Here is a 19,220-nt window from a genome sequence, read left to right as displayed (position 1 = left end):
TAACCATTAATTTTAACATTCCAGTCATTCAAATCATCCCACCAGGTTTCAGAAATACCAACTAGATCAAATTAATGCTCATAAATGAGCAATTCAAATTCCTCTTCTTTGTTACCCAGGCTCGTAGCATTGGTATACAGGCAATTTAAGAATTTCTTCTCTTCATGTCCTTTAGTTCCTTGATTAATTTTGTTCTGAATATCTCCATTTTGTGCTGGGTGCTCCTTTTTTTACCCTCCCCTTTTGCTATCAGTTTAATCCCCTCCTGACTATTCTAGCCAGCCTGTCCCTGAAAAGATTGGTCCCCCTTCTACAGAGATGGAGACCCTACAAACTATACTGCCTCCTGTCTCCATAGAAGGTAGACTAATGTTACACAAAACCAAAACCCTACACCACATATGTAGTCGGTTATTCATGTGCAGAATCTTCTGCCTTCTGTCTTCTTTTGCTCATGGGACAGGAAGGATCTCAGAAAAGATTTCTTGTATATTCTTCTTCTTCAGCATGCTTTTGAGTTGCCTGAAGTCATCTACTACACCTCTACCTCGATATAACGCTGTCCTTGGGAGCCAAAAAATCTTACCGCGTTATAGGTGAAACCGCGTTATATCGAACTTGCTTTGATCCACCGGAGTGTGCAGCCCCGCCACCCCTGGAGCACTGCTTTACTGCGTTATCCGAATTCATGTTATATCGTGTCACATTATATCGGGGTAGAGGTGTATCTGTGAGATATCCTGCGACACAGTGTCATTAGTGCTGATATGACTTCAGAAGTCTTCCCATATCTTAGAATGGCATCTCATGTTTTGGCTCCGGGAAGGGAGCCTGTTGTCTGCTTGTCTCTTGAGGAATGTTCTTTTGAGTCTTCTGAGTATCGAGTCTCCAGCAAGGATCGTCTATCTTGAATGATTGGAAATCTCTTCGTGGGCAAGTTTGATTTTCCTACAGCTACCATCCGCATGTGTGTCCTGTACATTTCTCTGTTCCCTTGGATATATGATGTATCATGAGAGGTATCTTCCATAGTTTCTACATTGAGGACCTGTTATCTATTTGAAACTTCTAGCTGTATGTAATTCCTCCTGATTGTCTTCTCTCTGGGGGACACAGACTGCCCAGTTTCATCTGTCTCCAACAGTGTAGAGTGCCCCCATGTCCTCTTGCCTGGTTATGAGCCACCAGACCTCTTCTCTGACTTCCTCTATGTTCAATTCCTTGGTAGCCAGATGCATTTTTCCTTGAACCTTGGGTACTGGTATTTTCACAAACCTTGCTGTCTAGGAACTCCTCAGTTTCTCTGATTCTCAGTAATGTCTCAAGTTGCCCCTCCAATCCAAGAATCATTCCCTCCAGGACAGCCACCAACTTGCACTTCATGAACATGAAATCCCCTCTGTTTTCAGACAGGAAAGAGAACCTGGCACATCCATTGCAGGTCACCACCACTGTTCCATCGCTGGCCATCTTGTTATCACATGTAGTGCTGAACCTGGAATAAAAGCCTCTCTCACTCACGTTTTCTTTTAACCCTTCATTTCTGAAGAACAAAAAAAATGAGGATACTGAACTTTCTCCAAGTAAAAGAGACAGTGAACCCCATTCTCCCGAGCAAAAATGGTCTCTTATGTGTGCTTTCGAATTTATTTCTGTCATCAGCATAACATAACAGCATTCACTGAACTAGGTGGCAGTCTGTACATTGCAGTTCAAAGGAGATGTTTTTTCTTTCTGCACTTTGGAGCCAGCAAGACTGATACTTTCTTCCTTTGTCATGATATTTTAGAACTTTGAAGATCATGCATTCAATTGCCTTTTTATAATTTATGAATTCCATGGATGTTAATGATTCAAAGATAGGAAGAAAACTGTATGAACCTCATTATTATTTGACTAACCCATTCATTTTATCTCTGTAGTTATCACTTACTGTAAATACGGTCTTGCCCTTTTTTGTAGAAAAGGCTTAAAGAAGGTTTGCTTTTTTAAATTAACATAATAGATGGGATTTTCTAAGGAGCCTTAGTGATGTAAGACACAAGTGTCATTGAGATTTTTTTAAAAATGGGACTTGTGCTTAAGCCACTTTATTCAGGCTCTTTTGAAAAATCCACCCAATAAGCCTAAAAAGTATTCTTTAGTATCTCGTATTTCACTTGCTGGTGGCTTAAACGTAGTTTTACTGGGGAAGCAATTCTTAATTGCTCTTAGTATTTTGCTTCACAGAGTGGTAACACATAGAATTAACTAGGGTCCTGATTAAGCACAGTTTTTGAGATTGGTGTTTTTCAACGGCTGTACATTTAGCGTGTAAACTCTTTGTGGAAGAGACTTTGGGCTTGATCCCTGCCCCTTCTTGTGCTCTTTGTGTGGATAGAGTGATAAACAAGGGACAGAAAGCCGCTTTAGCAGTTCTCCTTGCTTAGCGAAATACCCAGGTGGTGTAGAATTGCTGCAGTTTGAGCCAATAAGGAGTCATTAAAGCCAGTGCTAGTTAGAGCAGTCCTAAGGCTGTTCTAATATGCACCAGGGACCAAACTAGCGCTGACTGACCCTGGCCCCACCTTACCTTGGACAGGGAGACAGAAAGACACCTATGTGCCTCCCTTTCCTCCTCAAGTGCACTCAGCCTGGCTGTGAAGCACCTGCAGACCTAGCCACTTGTCTTCAGTTTTGTCCATTTTGCAGAGTGCCTGCTACAAACTATTAATAATATACCAGGCAGAATAATCCCTCCAGTATGTATTGCTATGTAAGGTATTGTGATGTACTGAGGAGTTTTTCTATAGTTGGAAGTTACCAAAAAAAAAAAAAAAAAAACCAACCCCAAAAAACATTGTGGCAGAAGAGAGGTAAATTACTGATATGGTAGTGAAAAACAAAACAATTCATTAATTAAATTGCTTGCAATTCTCATTTCAAGGACTATGACACATTGGTAGGTATTCACAGAAAGGTGATCTATATCTAGAGTATTTTACTACATGAAAACTAAGACATGCTGCAGGCACTTCATTCTTGATGCTCTTGTTACCTACATGTAAAGGATTGAATTCACCTCATGGAGACAGGGAGAAGATGCATATTTATTTGAAGATTAGGTTGTTTTCCCATTATGGCTTTAACTTACTGTTGGAGTTTGTCTAAACCGTGCATGTCAAAATATGTATGCAATGAACAAAATGTCACTTGATATTGTAAGCAGAACCTTAAATTTACAGTTTTCCAAGTCAGCAAATTATATAAAACATTTTGTAGATGTTTGCAAATTAAGTAAAGAATAAATATGAATTTCAAATAGCAACAACATTGAATTCAGTAAGTATTCACATCAAGTTTGAGTGGTTTCTGAAATGGCACCACAGACAAAGTCAGATCCAGTGTATTTGTTCTTTTAGATGCTACTTTTGTAAATATGCTTTTGTGTCGATGCATCATTACCTTTAGGTATGATAAGGTCAGACTTTTTCATTTTCTGGTAATGCAAAAGAAAAGGATGACATGTCTTTAAGCTCGTATTTTCAAGTCTCTGATTCATATCAGTTTGTGATGTATGCAGCAACTATTGAAGTTTTCCGAGACATCCAAAGCATTTTCACCTAGAGACAAATTCTGATGAACACACCTACCCTCACAGAGGCAGATGTCTCCAGGCAAAGGGGAATCAGTGGTGATATGCCTCTAGATGGCAACTATTGGGTGCCACCCTTGAAATGTCATGGAGCAGAGAACTGTCACACAGAAGAGGTGGTAGGCAAGGGATGGGTATGCCCAGGGGACATGTATTCAAATCCCTAGTTCTCGTCCCTTCTCGAGTGGGGATGCGGGAGCTAGGGAAACTGCTATACCCTCAGAGCTGCAGTAGCAATCACAGAGTAGCTCCCAGCTGCTCACCATGTGGGGGAAGGTATTCCTGCCCCTTTGGAATCTAGCCTCATTAAGAATGGCATAGCTTCTGAGCTATGTTCTCGTTCACATCAGTGCCTTGCAAATTGTGATGTCTGAATGTTAGAATGTAAAGAAAATGGATATACCGTAATTCATTATCACGGCCAACATTTCATTTGCACCATTGATAGTGTATATGGTGTTCTGCTTTAATAGACAGAAAACCCACACAGTCTGTAAAATGACTTTAGATTCATTTACTATATTTTGGATTCTTCTTTATTTTTCAATTTCTGTCCTAGAGATACGTTGCATAAATGCCAAGAGCTTTACATTGCTTGTTTTCAGTATTGTTACTGAGCAAGATTGTACAGCTGTTGCTGTTTGGTATTCTAAGAAGAACTGCACAACAAGAAGTTGATTTTTTTCTTCTAAATCTACCACTTAAAAATCAATACTAGTTGGATTGTTCTTTGTGTAGAATTTTGCAGCTAGAGTGAAAGTAAATTTGCCTGTGTAACATGTCAGTGATTTATTAGACTACTAAAGGCTTCGGAATTCAAATTTGGCCATCTAACTTTACAAGAATTTGTACAGACTGTAGAACTGAAGACTAGCTAATCTATCATATATGTTGTTTATAACACTGGATTTTCACTTATCTGTATACAATCCCATCCACAAACCTAGGGCCAGTTCCTGCCTAATGTAACTCCACTGAAATCAGTGGAATTACAGTAGGAATTAATTTGATCTCTTGAATATAAATCATAGTTAAAACTGACACTGTCCTGAACACACCCCTAATTTAAGAAGGGGAAAAGTGTAGTGAGGAAGAGAACACAATGTTGTGAAAGAAAGTTTTTAAAAACTGAGTTATAGCTCCTTTTAATGTTAATAGAAATCGTGGACCGAAGTCCCTGGACTAAAAACGTGGAGCATCTGCCTTAACTTAGATTTGCTTGTTTAATAGTTTTGTTCAAAGACTTAGTTATCCATGCATTAAACTTCAGAGCCATTGGATAAATTTATATAGAATCTGATCCAAAGACTATTGACTTTAATAGGTTTTGGATTAGGCCCATACATCATATATGTGGACGTGCTATATATTTGTGATGAATTACACATATAGAAATACATTTATCATATGCCTATGAATACATCATTTGGCCACTAATTCATTTCCCCAGTATATATTCTAAATTACAATTGTAATTGTGGCTTTTGTAATGAGAATACTTAAGCACTAGTAACTGGACTGATATCACTAACTCAGTTCACGTAAACCACTGAACAATTATAAATGGGAATATATCTCTATTCCCCCTCATCTAGTCCTCCCCATGATTAATCCTTTACAAAAAGTGTTGAATAACTGTTCTGAATAGGCAATAAAATAAAACAGTTATTCAATAAAATTCAGTTAAAACAATATTTTAATCTATGCAAAATGTAGTTTCTTTAGTAATTCAAACTGTTGTTGTATTCAGAGTTACACTTCAGGATTTTTAGAAGATGTTAGTGTTGCTTGTGGAATGGACCATAAATACATTATGCTCAAATGCATTTTATGCTTCATTTCTAACTTTTAGAGTTTTATTGTTCCCAGGTCTTCTTAAGAAAAGTAAATAATTAGGCTCCAATCCGGCAAAACACTTAAGCCTGTGTTTAACTTTAAGTATTTAAATAGTTCCATTGATTTCAATCAGTGAGCATCCTAGGCAGCTCAAAATGCTCAAATCCTGTAGTGATCTCCCTCAAATCCCACCCTAGATCCGGATTGTCTTAAAAAATAAATCTACCCTTGAAAACATTTTGCTTCCCTTTTCACCCACCTCCCCCCGCACTTCAGAACTGACATCCAGTCCTGTTGCATGAAACTGAGGTTTCCCAGCCTGCTCACAATATCATTTTCTTCTCAGCTTCAGCAAAAGAAAGCCCTTGTGCCGAGCAGCACTGAGAAATGTATATATAGGAGGTAACAGCTGGGAATCTTCTGGCTCAAAACTGCAGCTGTCAGAATCAGCAAGAAGGGGCCACTAAGTAGGTGGAAGGCTTGTTGAGATGTTCTAAGCCCAGCAGTGTTACAGCTGTATTCTGCTGCTGCAATTGCATTGCCTAATTACCTGGAACAAATTTACAGAACCTTAGGCTGTCTGGCCAAACCAGGAGTCTTAACAGTCAGCAAATTATAGTTGCCAGAGGCTTTTCAAAAGAGGGGAAAAAGTAAATTTTAATTCTTGTCCCCCTTCCACTTTAATCCCATGCCACTTTAATTTCTCACTATCTCTTATAAAAGCTAAATTGGAGGCATTTTAAATAGCTCTCCTTTTAATACTGAGGAATACACAGTGAGAATTGTACATATTCATTGGCCTGTGCTCTACTGTTGAAAAGCTGGAATGGGATTGAGGAAGTGGTTTGTAATAGGAGAAAAGCAAAGGGGTCTTGAACAAACAAGTAAATATTCAAAACAATATGGAAATGTTTATCCCTTTCCTTGCCGTTTCCCCTTATCTTCCTACTAGCAATTATTAGAAAAGATGGTTGCCATATTAGTGCACAGAGTGTCTGAATCCCCAATAAGGATTCTGCCACCCTTGTTTCTTCTTAGCATATGTACAACATGCCTGAGGTGGCATGTGAGCGGGATTCATCACTGACTATGGTCCACTGGTTGGATCATTAGCTTCCCTGGCCCACACCGTGTACTGATGGGGAGTGCGACATGAACACGGATCCATGCCCCCCACCATGATTGCTTATGGTACACAGTACCTTATACTTTGAATAGTCCCATTGAAACCAGTAGGGCTGTCCAAAGAGTAAGGTACTACACACCAAGGGCAAGTGTGGCAGAATGTGGGCCCTTAACCTGTAAAGGCTAGTTTAAACAAAATTATTTTGGGACTATTTTCACCACTGTTACTCATGGTTGGTTAGTACCTTACTACGTATTGTGATTAGATGTTGATAGATGTTTGGCTGTGTGTGTGTGTCTCCTCTGTGTACCGCCCCAGCCCTGTGCAGACAGCTGGCACAGCAGACCTTGAGCGAACCACCCAATGACCACAAGATCCATTAAGGGATGTAGGCACCCAGCCAGGTTTATTGTTGACGAAGCTTGGTACTAGTATCCCACAGACTCTACCAGACCACTAATACATGTATGCCCGTAACAATGGACCAGCTCAGTGAACGGTGGGACTTTCCATTCCTCTGTAGGCCAGACAAAGATACTTCCTCTGAGACACATCTTTATGCCCTGATACAAACAAGTCAGTACTGCTCCCTGACGTGGCTCGTTATTACTAGGGCTGTCAAGCGATTAAAAAAAGTAATGTCGATTAATCACACGATTAAAAAAAATTAATCTTGATTAATTGTGCAGTTAATCGTGCTGTTAATAATAGGATATGATTTAAATATTTTTGGATGTTTTCTACATTTTTCAAATATATTGATTTCAATTACAACACAGAATACAAAGTGTACAGTGTTTACTTTATATTTATTTTTATTACAAATATTTGCACAGTAAAAAAAACAACTAGTATTTTTCAATTCACCTAATACAAGTACTGTAGTACAATCTCTTTACCATGAAAGTTGAACTTACAAATGTAGAATTATGTACAAAAAATAACTGTACTCAAAAATAAAACAATGTAAAACTTAAGTGCCTACAAGTCCACTCAGTCCTACTTCAGCCAATTGCTCAGACAAAAAAGTTTGGTTACAATTTGCAGGAGATAATGCTGCCCGCTTCTTGTTTACAATGTCACTGAAAGTGAGAACAGGTGTTCGCATGGCACTGTTATAGCCAGCGTCACAAATACTTACATGCCAGATGCGCTAAACATTCATATGCCCTTCATGCTTCAACCACCATTCCAGAGGACATGCATCCATGCTGATGACAGGTTCTGCTTGATAACTATGCAAAAGCAGAGTGGACCGACGCATGTTCATTTTCACCATCTGAGTCAGATGCCACCAGCAGAAGGTTGATTTTCTTTTTTGGTGGTTCGAGTTCTGTAGTTTCCGCATCGGAGTGTTGCTCTTTTAAGACATCTGAAAGCATGCTCCACACCCTGTCTCTCTCAGATTTTGGACGGCACTTCAGATTCTTAAACCTTGGGTCAAGTGCTGTAGCTATTTTTAGAAATCTCATATTGGTATCTTCTTTGCATTTTGTCAAATTTGCTGTGAAAGTGTTCTTAAAAGGAACATGTGCTGAGTAATCATCCGAGACTGCTAGAACATAAAATGTATAGCAGAATGCGGGTAAAACAGAACAGGAGACATAGAATTCTCCTCCAAGGAGTTCAGTCACAAATTTACCGGTAATTATTTTTTTTAATGAGCATCATCAGCATGGAAGCAAGTCCTCTGGAATGATGGCCGAAGCATGAATGAGCATATGAATGTTTAGCATATCTAGCATGTAAATACCTTGCAATGCCGGCTTCAAGAGTGCCATGCGAATGCCTGTTCTCACTTTCAGGTGACATTGTAAATAAGAAGCAGGCAGCAGTGTCTCCCGTAAATGTAAACAAACTTGTTTGTCTTAGCAATTAGTTGAACAAGAAGTAGGACTAAGTAAACTTGTAGGCTCTAAAGTTTTACATTGTTTTGGTTTTGAATGCAGTTATGTAACAAAAAATCTATATTTATAAGTTACACTTTCACAATAAAGAGATTGCACTACAGTACTTGTATGAGGTGAATTGAAAAATACTATTTCTTTTGTTTATCATTTTTACAGTGCAACTATTTTTAATAAAAATAGTATAAAATGAGCACTGTATACTTTGTATTCTGTGTTGTAATAAAAATCAATATATTTGAAAATGTAGAGGAACATCCAAAATATTTAATATATTTCAATTGGTATTCTATTAACAGTGCAATTAATTATTTTTTTAATCGCAATTAATTTGAGTTAATCATGTGAGTTAACTGTGATTAATCAACAACCCTAAAAATACTATTTTGTTTTTTTACAGTGCAAATACTTGTAATCAAAAATAAATATTAAGTGAGCACTGCACACTTTGTATTCTGTGTTGTAACTGAAATCAATATATTTGAAAATGTAGAAAACATCCAAAAATATTTCAATAAATGGTATTCTGTTATTGTTTAACAGTGCAATTAATCACTTGAGAGCCCTAGTTATTACCCATCACCTTGTACATGTTGGTTTGATCAAAACATTTTTATTACGTACTGTTATCTTGACTGTATCTTTTAGGAGGGGTCAGTGTGTTCCTATTATCCTTGGGGAATGTTTTTGTACCATCCTTGATATCGGGATGTTTTGGGACCACTGGATATTGGGATGTGTTTACGTGACTCTCTGTGACTAGCACTTCTTAGGAATGTGTATTTTTTTCAATATCAGCCCTGGTTTTGCCAGATTCTGTGAGCAGATTCTGCCTCATACCAGGCCTCTGCTACAAGGGCTTATGTCTCAAGCTCTCTTCTTACTACATTCCCCCGCTTTTTGTCTTTTTATGGAGAGAATGTTTACCCATTGTTTTGTAATTGCATAATGCATGGACTGAAGCTGGCCTAGTGGGCTAAACACTGTTATGTAGCCACCTTATTTTTCCATTCACACATTTATGCCCCATCTGTCTCTTCGTTTGCACATTCCCTTGTACCACTGATGGACAGATTTTATTTTTTAATTGTTTTTAGTTCCTTATAGTGGACCTGGGAATGTTAGGCCCAGGACCATGACTGAGGTGTGGGGTGTAGAGTTGTGCTTTGATAACCTATGAGTGACATGAGGAGGCCTTTATACTTAGCTGATGAGATGGGCTTTGGGCAGGATTATAATAATACGCATATGTGTATATGTTTGTACCTTAAACATTTTTTATAGGACACATTTGGTTCAACACACCGTACAGAGTATTCAAGTATACAGATGTTCAACAGTCCTTACAAACTGCATAAGTACAAACATTTGCTTTTAAAACATTAATAAGCATTTGATTATTCCTTATAATTATTATTTATTACGATGGCAGTGTTGCTAGCTAGTTGGGTTTTTTTTAACCCAGTGTTGTAATTTGGCTTTTTTGGTTTGACGTTGCATGTAGTAACACATTTCCATTAGGGCAATTACTGTTATGCCTTGTATTTTCATTAATCTGTATTACACTAAGTGTTTGCACTATTGAGTGGAGAGTACCATCCTTTGGGATTGCCCACCAAGGTATTTTTAACCTTTTTTTGCACACTTTTATCAGTGTGGTTAGATGTTTGGCTGTGTGTGTGTGTGTTTCCTCTGTGTGCCGCCCCAGCCCTGTGCAGACAGCTGGCATGGCAGCCCTCTAAAAATAAATACTTGCTTCAAAGATTAACAATTGAATGTCAGTAATACAAACATTAATAATGAGAAATTGGTAACAATTGTGAGAAATATAGTTCTATACCTAAATATGCCCTACTTTTAGCAATGCAGTTTTAAAAAGCAGCAGCAGCTAAGAATTGTCCTAAGCATATGCTGAAAAGGAGCAGTTATTGTAGCCTAGACTGTTAGTGTTGGCATGCAACATTTAGCCATTAGCATGCTTTTAAAGTTAAACATGTTATGAATGATTAGGGTAGAAAAAGTCATAAGCATTCTACTTCGGCAAAGGGAATGATATGTCAACATTCTTCATTGCACCTACTAGTATAAGGCTATTGCGACTTAGAAAGATGCAGTGTAAGCTTATGAATATAATACATTTTGTAATAGTTAAAATGGTGTTGAAAATTTGGAGAGGGTATAGAGGAGAGCCACAAAATGATCCAAGGGCTGGAGAAGATGCCATATAATGAGAGATTTAAGAGATCAATCTTTTGAGCTTATCAGAAAGAAGATTGGAGAGGTGACTTGATGACAGTGTATAAATACTTTCAGGGGGAGAAAATACTGGATACTAAAGGCTCCTGCTCAGTCTAGCGGAGAACAGCATAACATAAGACTGGAAGGGACCTCCTGGTTCATTGAGTCCAGTCGCCAGGCAATTGTGTACCAAGAACTCATGGCTCAAAGTTAAAGCCAGACAAAATTCAAATGAGCAATCAAGCACAAATTTTAGCAGTGAAGGTGATTAATCACTGGAACATGCCACCTAGGGAAGTGGTGGGTTCTCCATCTCTTGTAGTCTTCAAATCAAAACTTGGATGCCTTTCTGAAAGATATGGCTTAGTCCAGGTATCGGCAACCTTCGTGAGACATTTTGTTTACGTTGACCATCCGCAGGCACGGCCCCCCGCAGCTCCCAATGGCTGCAGTTTGCCGGCCAATGGGAGCTGCAGGAAGCAGTGACCAGCACATCCCTGTGGCCCACGCCACTTCCCACAGCTCCCATTGGCTGGGAATGGCGAACTGCAGCCCCTGGGAGCTGCGGGAGGCCGTGCCTGAGGACAGTCAATGTAAACAAAATGTCTCATGGCCTGCCAGTGGATTACCCTGATGGGCCATGTGCCGAAGGTTGCCGACCCCTGGTTTAGTCAAACACAAGTTATTAGGCTCAATGCAAGGGTAGCTGGGTAAAATTCTGTGGCCTGTTATACCAAATATCAAACTAAACAACTTAATGATTCTCTCTCGCCTTAAAATTTGAATCTTTGCATAGTGAGATCTTATTTTTCTAGTGTGCATACTTTTGGGGGTTTCTTTTAATAAAATTTTTGGTTACATTTAATTTCTTCTCTCCTGCCCAATAAAGAAAATGCTATCCCTGGGTCCAGCTCCCCTGGATAGATGTGTAATTGAGGGCTAAGCTGTAGGATTTAAATTTTAAAAAATGAGAGAAGTAATATAATATTTTTAATAAATCTTTCAGTCACTGTAATTGACAAAGCTAGGACCTTGGGTGGTGAGATTCCCTATTGTGATCTTGAATTTGGAGATATTAGTGTTGTAAAAATAATTAAGTAGGATCATATTTTAAGTTTAGATAACTACATCATAATGCAATTTGCATAAACAGTAGTAATGTTCTTTACCACTCCCATTTATTTTCCTAGTAGACTATTGCTGTCCATGGCAATTATTTAATGCTAAAAGGTAAAACAAGGCAAAAGCTCTGTGTAAAGGAAAAGTTGGAATCAGACATCGGTGCCCTAAGCAGTCATCTAAGTAACTGATAAGCATTTAGAATGTCTATTCACCAAATAAATCTTTACCCATGAGAATATCTTCACCATTTCAAGCAAGTAGAACCTTGGACCTTGCAAAGAGAGTTAAAACTGGTGTAAATGCAGAATTCTCTGTAATTTGAAGTCTTTAAACCATGATTTGAGGACTTCAGTTACTCAGCCAGAGATTAGGGGTCTATTACAGGAGAGGGTGAGTGAGGTTCTGTGGCCTGCAATGTGCAGGAGGTCAAACTAGATGATCCTGATGGTCCCTGCTGACCTTTAACTCTATGAGAACCTTTCCACCCTATCAGTGCCTTTCACACAGTCATTGCCAATTCATAATATGGTATTTCCTTTTGTTAGTTATCTGACCTCTTTCTGAATGCCACAGGATTCTTTTTTTGAAAAATAGCTTTGTTTATAAGTTTTCACTTTCAAAGCTTGTGATGCTTACAGAATTATTGTAATGCATATGAGACCTGATCAAAAACTCACTGAAGTCAATGGAAACACTTCCATCAGATGGTTGGGGGGAATGATAACCAATGTCACCATGAGACCAACTGGATATCTTGTATGCATTTTTAAAATTATTTGTACATATGCTTTGAGCTCTGGAGAGGTGCATTTAAAAAAAATGCAATACAGATAAGCACCCCCAGGTGAGGAAGACACATCAGCCACAATTCAGGAAAACATTCTTGTTCAGTAAAACACTTAAACATGTCTTAGGTCAATAGGGCTCAGGCATGATCTTAAGCACTTTTCCAAATTGGGGTTAGAGACAGAGTATTCCAAATTAGACAGGGTTTTATGGATCAAAATCTGATTTTACCAGGAAGCATGTGACTAGCCAATAGTTAGCTCAGGCTTTGGAGCACAGAATATTGTCAACATGCTACTAAGCAATCAGAGAGCAATGTTATAGATTAGATGTTGAGTTGTTCAGTAATTTTCAAGACTAGCCCCATGAGTGTATTGCAGTATTCTAGTGTGTATTGGCAGGGAAGTAGTATCAGTCCAATCACACCAATGTGCAAAGTGAATTCTGTTGATACTTTTACTCAGTAAAATCTATAAAAACATAGCATCTAAAATTAAATATACTATTGGACAATGGAGATGCATGAATTGATAAAACATGCAAATAAAGTGGTAGAGAGCTGATGCAGATTATTTTTTTTAAGCAGAAGTGTAAAATTACCAAAAGACATTGGAATTTTGATATGTATATTTTAATAGGTTTTCATTCTTAGTGAAGATGCCCATTTCATCATTTTGTTTTGTAACTGATCCAGAGAAGGATGCATGGTAAAAGGACTATACGCTTTGTACATATTAGCAGAGTCAATCAACATAAATCTTGCTTTTGTCATCTTTCTTTGACTTTTTTTTCCTTTCTATACTAGATTTATGCAGAAATGCTGTGGCAGCAAGCTAACGAAGACAGACAAAACTCAAGAAAAAAGACTTGCTTTGGAACCCCCCTCACAGAGGAGAAACTTAATGACTTCCATAATGAACAGATTGGACAGCTGCAGGAATTGATGCAAGAAGCCACTAAACCTAATAAGCAATTTAATATTTCTGATGATTCTGAATACAAGAACTAGATTTTTAAATGCACTTAAAAGCATTTTATAGCACTTCCTTTTTCAATTTGAGTAGAACATTATTATGAAGAATAATGAAAGCTGATGATGTGGTAAATTTTGTGTGTTTTAACCTGATGTATCTATTTCCTTATGCAATGATGTTAGAATTACTTTATGGTCCCAGGTTATGTAAATTATAACAAACATTTGCACTTTGTGGAACTTAGAAAATGTGCTTTATTTTAAGAATTTGGTAATTGTCATGTTTTCAAAATGGAAGGTTTTATGCTAGAATTGGATTTAAGCACCTGGTAGGTCTTGATTTCAAGCCAAGTCATTATTTGTATATCATCCACTTCTTCCTCTAATAATGGAAAGGATGCAATCAACAGTAATTTTCTGATGGGGATTCAGCAACTACAGTACAAAGAAGGAATGTGTGCTACTGATTTGGGTTTATTGCATTGCAAAGAAGTAAACCATGCTTACAAGGATGTGTCATTCTTTCATTTGAATGCTAGTTTTCTTCATAAGTTTTTATTGTGGAATTTTCCTTTAAACAAAATACATTTTTTATTCCAAAATTCACCCTGCTTAAAACCAGTCTTATGAGCAAAATAATGTTTTTCAGTTAGATCCCTAGAATCTATCAAAGTAGGATTCCCTTCCTTATCCCTGAAATCCTGCTATTTTACAGATAAATTGTCTTATTAATTCAGCAATAAAATAATTCTTTAGTAGAAATGCATACACTGAGTCAGTTATACAATTAAAATATAAAGAAGCTTAAAGACTTAGTATCGTCCCTTATTCTGCTTTTATACAGAAAAAAAAGTTATATCTGATAAAAAAAAAAAAGCCTCCCATCTCTTCAAAATGCACAACCTATGTGCTCAAAGGCAATTTTCTCGTCCGTATTTTAAACCTATATTTATAATTATTGCTCATGTTGTTCTACTTTTGGATCTTCCACTGACTACTACCTGTAGAGTGTTCAAGAGAACATAATTTCTTTCCTCTTTAGGGACAGCAGCTTTGACAAGGAATTGCATTTACAGATATCTCAAGTTGTAGCAAAATGCTGTGTTTCCCTAAGTTACTGTTTTGGGAGCTAATTTTGAGAGGTTTAGGGAGTACCCTCTATCTCCCAGCTCCTAAAACCCTCAATACGAGCTGCAGGCTGTTTATCGCCATTCAAGGATCAATCCCTAGATTCTGTACAAGGGGTGCTTTTGATTGCTGTGGAGCATGCATGCCTCTGCTGCTCTTGTTATTTTGCATTGTAGTACCACCCAAAAGCCCAGCTAGTATCAGGACATCGTGTTATTATGTAAACACATAGGACGACATGGTCCATTCAAAAGTCTTTAGATTTTTTTTAATCAAACTCCAGTTCAGACCTTTGAATATAGCTCCTAAACTTATCAAATTTAAATTGGATTTACAGTAAATGTAAGTTTCTGTAATAAGTCTACTTCAAGTTTTAATGGGGAACAATGTGCGCTTTCATGGGAAAGCCTCTTTAAATAACCTCACTTGTAAAACTTTTTTTATAGTTTCAAGCCAAGTCAGCACCCAACATTTTATATTTCTGCCTCTAGAAAATTAATATTTGAATGTGAAAAACTGTTATTCTAAGACTAGTTAAATGCAGCTTCCTTTGTCAGCACATAAAATGAAACCAATCTGACTCTTAAATAGCTAGTAGAGTATGTTTTTAGTCATATAAAAATATTTGGTGGCGGAGTTAGTCACACATGTCTCGTAGACAAATTGGGTAATAGAGTGATTTGGTATGTAAATATCTACATTAAAATATTTAAATGGACAATGGACCTGAAACTTAAGGTAAATTGGAGATAAGATAAATCTGTATTTAAAAAAAAACAAAAAACCACCACCTCTTTTTAATAAATGCAAGGACTCAAGTTTAATTTTGTCCCTGAAGTTCAATTTTTTCAGTGCAGAGTTTTTATTATCAGCTTGTAAGTAAAACAATATTCTTTACCTACACATTTCACAAAAATCCAGTATTGATGGAAAAATCTCAACACATTATAAGCTTGATAAGACTATTAGTCATAACGAACAAGTTTTGCTCCAATCCTACTAACACTGCAGGTGCTTAACTTCCCATACATGAATAGTCCTACTGAGTCCTTAAAAAACAACTAGCTACACATCCAGCAACAAATAGTGAGGTGGTGAAATGCTTTGGTTTGTAATACAATGAATGAAAACTAAAGGACAGTGGGCATCTGCTACAGCCCACCAGCACTGAAGAAGAGTGAGAAAGGTGTTAAGGAATGCATCTATCAGGTTCCTTGGAAGTACAGGATACTCTACTGATGGAGGATTTTAAACTACCTTGTGTTGGGTAACAAATATGGCCAAACATGGATCCAAAAGTCTTCAAAATTATGTAGCAAGCAGGTAATGATCTAAAATGTTAAGTCTCTGTTAGAGGAAAAGCTATATTGGATCTACTATTATTGAGAGGAACAGCGTATATGGGAATCTTGGGAACCAGCTACCTCAGGCTACTTGAATTCTGCACAATAAGCACTGGACTCAGAGAGCATACAGTGCCCAGATATTAGATTTCACACTGCAGATTTTGGAAGATTAAGAGATCTGGTGAGTAAGGTCCAATTGAGGAAGTATTAAAATCCCCTAGTATAGAAGGAGGTTGGAGAGTCCAAAAAGATGCATAATTAGAGCACAAACTACCCTTTCACTGGAGCAAAGGAGGGAAAAATAAAGATACAACAAACAGCAGAAAATGTGGCTTCATGAGGAACTGATCAAAGGTCTGAGTAAGTTTGTGGTGTTAATCACTAGAAATGGAAAATGGAGAGGTAAACAAGAATACAGTCTGTAAATGTATGGCCTCTTTCCAGGGCCTGCCGGGGGCAGCCCTACAGTGGCTCCTCACCTCAGTTTTCCTCATGGGTCCCCACTAACTCCATATCAGCTTAGCATTTAGTCCATTAACAAGACATAGTCCATAACAAAAGTCCCCAAATATAATCCAAAACTCCCTTTGCTGCTCCCCCTTCCTTCAGCCCTGTCTGGCCCATGGCTCCAGCTTAAACTACAGTCTAAATGGATAAGTACTCAGGGAATAGGGGGAAAGATGCAATAAAAGCAAATAAGACCCACAATTAACAACTCACCTGTAACTAGATTTTTTTTTTTTATTAGCTCATCTTGATGTACAGCAGTACAAACCCAGCTTCCTTGGAAGTTACTTAACCCTTAGTCACTTTTCCTGATTGAGCGTTACCCTTTTATTAGAATTTTTCCCCAACATGCATTTTGGGGTGGGGAGGGGGGGGGGAGAGAGAGATTGGCTCTTTAAATTTGCCAGAAAGAAGCTGCTGCTCCCTTAGAAGCAGCCATTTTAGTTGAATGCATTTGGGTGTGTCTCTCTTTTCTAGCTGGTAAGTACTTTCAATTTCTGTTACATTTTCCCCTTCTTATTTTTGAGAAAATATATTCCTGTGCTTTTTCAGGAGGCGCCAAGAATATGCTTTCAGGAAACTTCCCTAATTTAATTAGTAATATAAGCATGCTGACTAACAGTACATTTCATTTATGGCTATTAGCAGCACCAAGCACATCTAGAACACTCCTTTTGTCTTTTTATAACTAAGGGAAATATTTAGAGGGAGTTAGTCAACTTATGACTTTAATGCCACATGAAGACAATAGATTTAAATGCTTATGTTCATTATTATTAAACATGGAGCTCTTGAGAGCAAAGACTATATATTTATGCCTTGTACAGGGCTGGTACTTAGATACAAATCGTTATTCGTTAAGTAGCTAGAGTCTTCTAAGCATTGTACAAGAACATCTCTTTGTTATTATGGTACTAGCCTGAACCAAAACTTTGTTTCTAAGCACCCCCAAACTTTGGGAACGTTAATGAACTTAATGGCTTGGCTCTTATCAATATAAAATACACATTGGATGTGAACAAGTATTCAGTTATATTTGAACAGGATGCAGTTCCCATGGATTCTTGCATCAATAGCATTGGGCTCTTGTACCATTTTTAAACAAAGCCTGTAATGTCATCTGTTTAAAGACAGCAACATGTATTCTATTATTATTATTTGTATTACAGCAGGAGTGTTTAGAATGGAACTTTTGGGTGAGGTGGGACAAGAAAGGCTGTAGAGGATAAGGTTATAGGCATCCAGATGGCAGAAAGGACCTGGATGAGAGTTTTAACACTGTGGACAGAGAAAAGGCATGATCTTGGAAACAATGAGAGGAAGAAACAAGATTTTGATATGGCCTGGTTGTGTGGGGATATAGTGAGGGTTCTGTCAGAAAAATGGCCCCTAGGTTATAGGCCAGTGACTGAGGCTGATGATGGTGGAGTTATTATTGGCAGGAAAAGGGAGGACTTGAGGGTAAACTGAGGGGTTCAGTTTTTGCCATATTTAAGCTAACAGCAAGAGATCCTCAAACGTGTCAGAAAGACTGGCTGAGATGTGGGATTGGATGCAGGGTAAAAGGTCAAGGGTGGAGCGGTCACACGGTGAGGTGGCTCTTTAAGAACTGGGGCTCAGTTGCACCTGTGACAGACCCAGCTCACCTCCCCAGGTGGAAATAAGCAATCATTTGAGGAGGAGTCAGGTGACTAAGAGCTGGGCCTGCTGGAAGATAGAAGGGCAAACCTGACAGCAGAGAGGAACTGACTGTAGCTAGAGAGACTTGGGAGCCAAGAAGAAAGGGGCTTTAGGCGTCAGTTCTCTACAAAGAGTGGGAGGAAGCGGGGAAGGCTGGTAATAGGGCCTAGAAAGGAGAAACAGGGAAGGTTGAGGCTATGTGGAGCAAGCAGAACAACTCTTTAGGGTCCCAGCGCTAGGAATCCACAGAAGGGTATGGGTTCCCCCTGTACTGCCACCTCCCAAGGTGAAGTAGTGAACCCTTATAATAAGGGGAGAAGTGAGACACTGAAAAGAGCCTAGGAGGGAAAGAGTGGAGCCCAGGAGCAGGGCCAAATGTGTGGGTGAATAGGACAGACCTTTGGGAAGGGAGGGCTAAAAGTGGGGCTGAAGACTCTTTTGGTTTTGTGCTTGTTTGCACCTTGCAAGGGATTAGACTTCTGTCTTAGAGAGAGGGCCAAATCACCTCAGTGACCTGACCACGCTGAGGACTGAGAGAACCAATGTGTGTGAGGGGGAAACTGAGGCAGCAACAAGCCTGGAGCCAGACCACGTAGGTGTGTGCTGTTAGAGTGTGCAAGCATATAGATCATCTAGAAAGAGGGTGTAGATGGAAAGGTGTGTTTGTCAAAGACAGAGTTCTGAGGGACCCTGACAGGAAGTGGGATATGAGAGGTAGAGGACCAATCAAACAAGACAGTGAATGAACAATCAGAAAAGTATCTGAACTGCTAAGAGAAAACTGACAACTATGCTTCTACTTCAGGCATTGAGAAAGACTTGAAAACTGTGTGTTGGAAGGGGGAGGGCTTGAGTTAGGAAGATGTCTTAAGTTCTGTGCCATGGAAGCCAGAATTTATGTTGACTTTTGTCTCTTTCATAATTATAAAATCTGTCA

General features: G+C 38.4%; 1 protein-coding gene across 1 annotated transcript in view; it reads left to right on the top strand.

Moving 5' to 3' along the window:
- SDHAF3 (succinate dehydrogenase complex assembly factor 3) overlaps positions 1-14,409 on the top strand; it is a 78,121-nt gene extending 63,712 nt beyond the window's left edge. Inside the window, exon 2 of the mRNA XM_024212884.2 lies at positions 13,455-14,409. Within this exon, the coding sequence (XP_024068652.1) occupies positions 13,455-13,658 (204 nt within the window). The 3' untranslated portion in view covers positions 13,659-14,409. The remainder of the gene's footprint in view (positions 1-13,454) is intronic.
- The last annotated feature ends 4,811 nt before the right edge of the window (positions 14,410-19,220 follow it).

The sequence above is a fragment of the Terrapene carolina genome, unplaced genomic scaffold, assembly GCF_002925995.2.
Source record: "Terrapene carolina triunguis isolate 2854851 unplaced genomic scaffold, T_m_triunguis-2.0 Scaffold84, whole genome shotgun sequence".
NCBI lineage: Eukaryota > Metazoa > Chordata > Testudines > Emydidae > Terrapene > Terrapene triunguis.
The sequence above is the reverse complement of the archived record's forward strand: the minus strand, read 5'-3'. Positions and strand labels throughout refer to the sequence as shown.